We start from the raw sequence: 8687 nt of genomic DNA, 5'->3' as shown, positions 1-8687 counted from the left end.
AAATCATGTGCTTTTTTTATCACAAACAAATTTTCATAAACGATAGGCTGCAAATTTGTTTGTGATTTGTGAATTAGTTTGTTATCTAAATAGTCACAAATGTATTTTTATATTTAGTGTCTTTAGTATAAAATGTGAAATGTAAAAATATGATAAATTATTTGTAAATATGCAAACAATACATTAAAAAGTAGCTTTACCTGTAAAAAAAACAGAACATTTTGAACGAACATCAAAATAACAGTGTTGTTGGCTGCTAATCCTCAGAAAGCACAACAAATTGTGCAATTTATTAAAGAACCTGGCTATAACCAAGTAGAAAATGAATGAACGAACGAACGAACGAACGAGTTCATGAATGAATGAATGAATGAATGAATGAATGAATGAATGAATGAATAGCTGTCCCAAATAGTTAACTCCATTATCAAAAGAAAGTAGGCCTATCTGATTTATTGGCTACTGATTACTAAAATAACTGTAACAACTACAGTTGTTTTGAAAATAATGTCACAATAAATATTGTGTGTGTGTGTGTGTGTTTGTTTGTTTGTTTGTTTGTTTGTTTTTTATTTCGGGGTGAAATGTTTTCGTGAGGTCCCCCCTCATATGGTCTGGTGGCGGCGCGAGGTGTGGTCTTGTGAATAGAGTCCTCGCGCGCGCGAGCCGGGCTCTGGAGACCCCGCCGGCTGCTCGGGAGGCCCGTGCGAGAGGAGAGGATGGGAGGAGGAGGGGAGGGCGTTGCGACTCGCGAGAGGATTTAAGGATTAGTTCTGCACGCGGATTACTCGCTGTGCGGTGTGGGGGACGCACGGGGTTAAACATGGACGACTGCACGAGAGGCAGATACCCCGAGAGAGCAACGACTCGGTCACCGTGGCGGTGGCTCGAGCAGCCAACCAGAGCCTCGGGGCGGGACACTTCCGGCCCAAATAACTACACTTGTGTTTAATGTCATCACCAGCCCAGTCTGTCGGCCTTTATTCATTTCACGGAGTGAATAAAGCATGACGCAGATTAGACAGTGGAAAAGTAATCTCTTTATGCGGTAAATAAAAGATACAGTATGTTTGTAGTGTTATCATCATCCCAGCTTGTGCACGGACGTCAACACTGTCTTCATCACTGATACGGATGAGACAGTAGTTAGCCTACATCTACTGGTCAGGAGACTCTACTGCGAGCATTTCGGCACAACGCCGGTATTCCCAGAAAGCGCCCGGTTACATCATCCACAATGAAATAGTTCAGCCTATCGGATTGAGAAGATATTTACACAACGATATTTCAGTCTGTGAAGTACCGGACGGCGTACCTTCAGTTTCTCGTGTTTGGAAACAAAGCCCATGCCCATTTCATCATTTTATAGAGACGCTGACGTCATTCTCCGCAGAGCTGTGACAGTCCACGCGGTCGAGCGCGCTCGCCCGTGACCTGCGCAATCCTTTTTCTTCGACGTGCAACTGTCCAGAAGCACAGAAACCAACACCCTAGTTTCCGACCGGCCCGGGAGTGCGAGGAAGACAGTCGGGAAGACAGGGATAATATGAGCAGAGCGTCTCAATTATCAGTTTAATGACTTGCTGAACATCTAAAATCAAATACTGCATTAAAATGAGCCTTCGTCGCTCCCTCTCCCTCTCTCTTTCTCAGATACTAAAATTGCCTGTGGAGAGAGGAAAGAAAAAAAGGTAGATGTACAAGGCCGAAATCACATATGAATTGCAAAATTGCAGAAAGAGTTTCAGCGCAGGGTGATGCTGGTGAAATTGAATCACATGAGAGGATGAAAATGAGCTCAAAGTGGATAAATGAAAGACTGAGAAACTAGTGGACATTCACAGCTTCCATTAAAATAAATGCATGACAGAGTGAAGGAGGGTTTCCTGAAAGAGGGTTTCCTGTAGTGTTTGATCAGACAGTGCAGAAGTGAGATACCTCTCTATTTCTATCCCATAATGACCAGGAAGAGCCAATCACACAGTTCGCTGGAAAATCAATAGGACACTGATGTCTCTCTCCATCTCTCTGGCAGGCTCTCATTCTCTCTCCACCTTTCTCTCTTTCTCTTCCCAGTGAAATTCAGGATAATTCTCTTCACGTTAGAGAGACTTTTATTGCCAAGACCAAATACAAGTATATTACAGCTGAACTGATTTGAGAGGGCAAAGGGGACAGGACAGGACAATTTTTTACTGTATTAGAAATGTAGGATAAAGCTGACTGTAGTTACCAAACCGTTTCATCTCTCTCCTTCGTAAAACTGTTTTATATAAGAAATAAAGGCTTTTAAAATTGTAATTGTTAATGTTTATCATAACAAAAAAAATATATATATATATTGCTATGTATATAAAAGAGTAGGTTCATTCACAAAAAAATGTAACATGCATTGCATCCTCTGCGATGAAGAGACGGATGAGCATCACAATACCTATTTATGCATCTAAAAAAAGCCATCATCCACTGATGGCGTCATCTCTGCCGGGACTCGAACCCGGAGCCTCTGGATTAGAAGTCCAGCGCGCTATTCCATTGCGCCACAGAGACTGAGCCACATGATGCAGCGTAAAGTGAGGTCATATTCTGCATCAGTACGGTATCCTGCAGCATCAGGACCAGTGATATGCTCGTTCTGTAATTGCGTCATGTCCCGCTAGGGGGCGCGCGCTCCTCTCTCGTCTTGACGTCGTGCGTCTATAGCGGACATCCGCCCTCAGCGCACTAAACCAAAATAATCATGGTTTATTTTTATCAGTTCTTACAAAAACAACGATCAAGAAAAATCCATATGGCCACTATGTATTTCAGAATACTATCACAGCTGAAACACACTATTTTTTCTCGAGCTTTACTTCAAGTAATTCCCTGTGTGCGTTATTCTGGAACAACAGAATAAACGGAATTCATAAGCGAAATTAATTACATAAGCATACATGAAAAGCGTCGTTTTGTGTACCCTGTCTATATTTATGTATCATTATGTTTAAATAGCAGGCTAATTATTTGTTTGTTGCAAAATTAGCCAAATTAAATCGCGCGCGCATCACTTTATATCAGGGGTTTTCAAGCTTTGTTTCGTCAATGACCGAAAAATATGATCCACTTGCTAGAATATATCGTTTTATATAAGAAACAATATATATGACGATATTGTGAAGAATAATCGGGTTGTATAGGCTACTGTGGTAAAAGGAAAACACTTTACATTAAATTGCATGTCGTCTCTACACCGATAGAGTCGTTGAATGTATGAACATTCTCCTGAAGAGAAACATTTTCAATTCAATTTGTGTAGCACTTCTCAAAGTAAATATTGTTCCAAAGGCACTTTGCAGAGAACAGTGCTGTCCAACCCCCAGGAGATAAAGGCAACAGTGTAAAGGAAAAGATCTGTAAGATACAATGATTATTGGCCATATATAAGTTGTAAGGTAAGAGAAATGAGCAATTACATTTTTTCCACACACAAAAAAAAATATATATATAGAGTGAGAGAGCAAGGATGCATATTTCTTTATTTCTATTGTTAAAACCTATTGCAATAATTTAAAAAAAGTCACAATCAATATCATGATTTCTTACCAGTTTTTATAAATCAAATATAAGAATATGAAATTTGGTAAATGTGTTAAAATTCCTGTTAAACATTTAGCTAATATTTTAAGGTAACATGATAACTGACAGTCCTAAAAATACATTTTGTAAAATTGGCTTACATTTTCAGACGACCCCCCCTGGGGTCCCTCCCTAGACATCAGTTTGAAAAGACCAAATAAACCAACCTGATGCAATGCTGAAAATGAACACAACTTGTCTACTCTTGACCACAAGTTAAAGGACATGCCTTCTAGATTCAGACACATATAAATAACTCTCCAGATTTAGTGTTTTAGTGAGGAGGATGCTGGGGACTCCAGGATGGAGTTTTTGAATAAACATTCAGTGTAGTGATTGCGTGTAGTCTGTAATCCAAACCAATCCTTTTTACGACATTACCATTTAAATGAAAAAGCCCACAGCCATCCTTGACATTATCATTCAGGTGAACAAGATTCGAGGAGAATAATTTAACCTGTGCAGCCAGTTTTTATTAACAAGATTCTAATCACGCTCTCTTATGATTGGTTACCATGAAACATTATAATTACCATCATCACAACACAACAAGGCAGCGCATATAAATGTTTAATATGTATTATCTTAAAACATAGTATCATTATAGATGCAAATGCTAGTGGAGAGAAACTTTATGCGGCTTCGTACTACGAGTCACGATGGGAGAAAATCACATAAATGCATGAGAATCTGGTACTGCTAGGAGCTTCTATTGTCTAGAGTCTAGAGGTTTCATTTGTTAAGGGCCTTTGCTACCCAAAGTGGTTTCATTTATCCCAAAACTGAAGTGAAATCAAACCCAGGTCAACATTTATGGAAATACTGCAGTGACACAGTAAAACAAGGCAAATGGTTTAGGAAATGCTAAGACCATTCCTGAATATTTCCATACGATTGCTGTAAAGTTCATTGCAAATGCCAAGTTCCAATTGCCATGCCTTCAGCGCCACGGGATTTAACAAGAAAAAAAAAAAAAACACTGAGGATATTTTTTGTGTAGATATATATATTTTTATTTTTTACATTAATGAATTTGGTCCTTGCAGACCACGTTTAGGACAGATAAACAAAATAACACCCCTTTCTCTACTTCCACGTCTTCTTCATTTGTGTCTCATGTCGACGGATTTACATGGCAGCAAGACCAATAGATGCGAGAACAGTCAGAGCAATGACAATGTATCCAGAACGATAGACTTCAGGAATCTTAAAACCCTTCCCAACATCCCAGATCTGAAAGAAATGGACAAAAAAAGAGATATGAATCAAAGTATGATCGATATATTAGGACTATAAAAGAATGAATTGCACGATTTGCTGAAAAATAAATTTAATTAATATTGGCTGAGAACAGTCAAGTTATTATTCGGGTAATGAGTAAAGCATTGAATAGACATTAAAACATTTGAAAAAAGTCTATTATGCTCACCAAGGCTGCATTTACTTTATCAAAAATACAGTAAAAACAGTAATACTGTGAAATATTATTACAATTTAAAATAACTTTTCTATTTGAATATATTTTAAAATGCAATTTATTGCTGTGATTGCAAAGAATTTCAGCATGATTACTCCAGTCTTCAGTGTCACATGATCCTTCAGAAATCATTAAAATATGCTGATTTAGTGCTCAAAAAAGACTTCTTATAATTATCAATGTAGAAACAGCTGTGCTGCTTATTTTTACAGAAACCGTGACACATTTTTTGATGAATAGAAAATTTAACTCAACAGTATTTATTTGCAAAAGCAAAATCACTTGTAAGATTAAAAATGTCTTTACTGTCACTTTTGATCAATTCAGTGCATCCTTGCTGAATGAAAGTATTAATTTCTTTCAAAAAAAATTCTTACTGACCCCAAACTTAAAGTCTTAATTTCACACTTGATCACATATTTGGTCACATACAACTGGTTACACTGTCATGAGTCATTATCAGAGCCAGAGAGAGTCTGTATACTTCGTTCATTCATTCATGTGTGTGTGTGTGTGTGTGTGTGTGTGTGTTTGTGTGTGTACCAGATGACGGACACCGTTGAAGGTGTGGAAAGCCACTGGGAAAGCCAGAGCAAATTTGGTGAAAGCAAGGAACTGGGGCCCAAAGGACATGGAGTGAATCAGATCAAGGTAATATGGGTAACTCTCTGGTAAAACCAACGCGGCAAGTGCAAACGCAGAGATTCCTGAGACAAAAAGATCCAACAACATTAATATTAATATGCAATCATTTAGTCATGAACACAAAAGGATTCTTTAAAAGTCAGCAAGAACGATAATTATATTTGCATCAATGGCAGTGCATGATACGTTCTGTCTATTATAAGTGCGCGCTGCAGTTTTGTTGTCCGCTGCTTGAGATGCTCAAGCTCTTTAATGTTGGGTGGATTCTGATTGGCTGTCAGGTTGCTATCGTTCACTAGCTTCTGAAAGGGATTCCAACCATTTCGTTCCTCTGTGTCGTTATCATTATAGCTGTGATGTGGACCTAGAATTAAAGGTCGTTCGCACCAAAGATGATAACTATAATGATAACATTTTATTACAATACGTCAGAGGAACATGATATGGTCAGAATCACTTTTAGAAGGATTTTTTTCCAAGCTTGATTAAAAGATTAACAGCCAATCAAAATCCACCCAACCTTAAAGAGCTCACGCATTTAAAACATCAGAGGACATAATGACATAATGTTATCGCTAATACAGTTGTGTGAAAGAAAGTGAAAGTGTCATGTGAAGGCCAAGTATGGTAACCCATACTCGGAAACCGTGGACATTTTCTATTGAGAATCAAACCCGCAACCTTCGGGTTACCAGTCTGACTCTCTAACCATTAAGCCACGCCTGCCCCATTATAGTTATTGTTCTTGGTGTGAACGGGCCCTTAGAGGCATCATCAAAAGCCAAGAATATATTCTAGCTACCTGAACTTAGTCCCACGCCTGTTCCTCTGTGTGAGATTGAAATCAACATGGGGACAGACCACCTGTAAACACCAAAGCCATTAAATGATCATCTTTTTATGGACAGTTCATTTCATTCATAACTCATCACCACATTCTTTAAAACCAAAATCCTCAAACATACAATCCAGTGAATTGTATGATCCACACACTCCAAGAAGCAGATGTGGTAACACTCACTGGTAGATGGTTATATGTGGTGAGAGAGGTCGGTTGAGTCGTGTGTTTTTTGTCCAATACTTGTTCATTTCCTCTTTAGCTGTGGTTCCCATTGGAACAGCACTAGAAAACAGAGTAGAAAGGAGCTTTACTGCTTAATATGAATCCTAAATTTGAAACTTTATTAGGAAAACACAAAAATACTCACTGTCTGTAGAGAATGCCGAACTGTGACCGTGACGAACACAGACCCTGCCGGGCCACCGTCCTTAAAAATAGAAAACAAGCATAAAACTAACACTTTTCAGTATAAACACACATTTGCATACAGTTAAAGCAGCTGGGTATTCTGTACATTATAAACCAGGGGCTGCAATCAAAAACATCCTAACTCATGTTGGTAACTGTAAACACAACAACAGCACAGACCGGGCATATGGACATTTGCTTCGGTTTTATAATCAGACATTCAGTTTGGTTATACAAATCACCTAACAGGGCATACTTATTAACATCTAATATGGTTAATCTGATCAAACTCAGTAATCTACAAATGAAAATCTTGTCACAATGTCTGATCCAATGCACAATGATGGGACTTCAGTAAAACTGGAGATGAGCTCAGACATATGAACATGACAAATAATGTGGCACACAACATACTACTCAAAGTTAAAAGGATAGTTCATCCAAAAATGAAAATTCTGTCACCCTCAAGTTGTTCCAAACATGTACTAGATTACATTTTACAAGAATGCATGTACAAGAATTTATTGAAGAATATGGGTAACCAATAATTGGACCCCATTGACTTTCAAAGTATGTTTAGTTACCTAACGTTACATTCTTCAAAATATCTTCTTTTGTGTTCAGCAGAAGAAAGATATTAATACATGCTTGGAACAACTTGAGGGTGAGTAAATGATGACAGAATTTTTATTGGGTGAACTATTGCTTTAATGTTTAGTTATCATAATTGATTTGATGTACAGAAGATTCTGGTGGCAAGGACCTTTCAGACAGTATGAACAAAAACAACGGAATAAACGATTGATTTTGTTATTATTATTAAAGTAACTTAAGACTGAATGAAAAGTGCACGGACTGAGAATAAAAAATAAAATAAAAAACACAAAACGTTAGCATATTATACATGCCATAAAGATTATATCAGAGCAAAGGACAGTACACAGTGTTGTTACATGTAATATACGTAACGTTAAACATCAGCAAACCCTCAAAATCCCGACTGTCAAACTGCCAGCTGATATGACAGCAAAAAGACCGTCACAACAATTAATTTAATCTTAAACAAAAGATAAAGCAAAACTGTCATATTTTTTAAAATAACATGTTCGTACTGACCTTAGAAGCAACGCCATGTTTTTGAGCTTTAGTGTTGGGAGTCGGACGTGACGCAGACGGATGTAGCAAACGAGATCACAAGCCACCGCCATTTTGGTAAGGTCAATACAAACCGTATGCAAGGTCAATGCAATAACATTGTACAGTCAGTCGGTTAGCCTATGTTAGGGTGACCATATTCCAGGTCATGTCCGGCCGGGATTTCGAGATCGCCCAAAATATCCGCGATTCGGCTTTTGCTTTCTCGTCGCCATTCATTTTGTTTACATGTACACCTTTTGATTCAGTAGTACTGAATTAATTCCGATTGGTTAATCTGAATGTAGTGTTTACATGAACGCTAAACAAGTGATCGGTTGATGTGCGTGTAAGCATTGCTAAGAAAATTCCTGTGTTTTCGTCTCGATCGGGATCCGTGTGAATCAGAATGCATGACCTGCAAAGCTGGCACGTACGTGTCAGTGTCAAATAACGTAATAATGTAAACATAATGAATGGTGACTGTAGAAAGCAAAAGACGAATCCCGAGCATTTTGGGCGATCTCGAAATCCTGGCCAGATATGTCCGGGTAAAACAGGACG

The 8687-nt window shown here is 38.3% G+C and overlaps 1 protein-coding gene across 1 annotated transcript; it reads right to left on the bottom strand.

Moving 5' to 3' along the window:
- Positions 1 to 4606: 4606 nt before the first annotated feature.
- Positions 4607 to 8624, bottom strand: sdhc (succinate dehydrogenase complex, subunit C, integral membrane protein). The gene is made up of 6 exons (XM_084118679.1): positions 8106 to 8624; positions 6949 to 7008; positions 6762 to 6863; positions 6543 to 6604; positions 5639 to 5802; positions 4607 to 4851 (listed from the first exon to the last, which is right to left on the bottom strand). The coding sequence occupies exons 1-6, from the start codon at positions 8195 to 8197 to the stop codon at positions 4747 to 4749; spliced, it is 585 nt and encodes a 194-aa protein (XP_083974805.1). The 5' UTR covers positions 8198 to 8624; the 3' UTR covers positions 4607 to 4746.
- Positions 8625 to 8687: the final 63 nt, after the last annotated feature.

Source organism: Abramis brama (assembly GCF_963993115.1).
Source record: "Abramis brama genome assembly, chromosome: 7".
Lineage (NCBI taxonomy): Eukaryota > Metazoa > Chordata > Actinopteri > Cypriniformes > Leuciscidae > Abramis > Abramis brama.
This window is presented reverse-complemented; position numbering and strand designations above follow the sequence as displayed.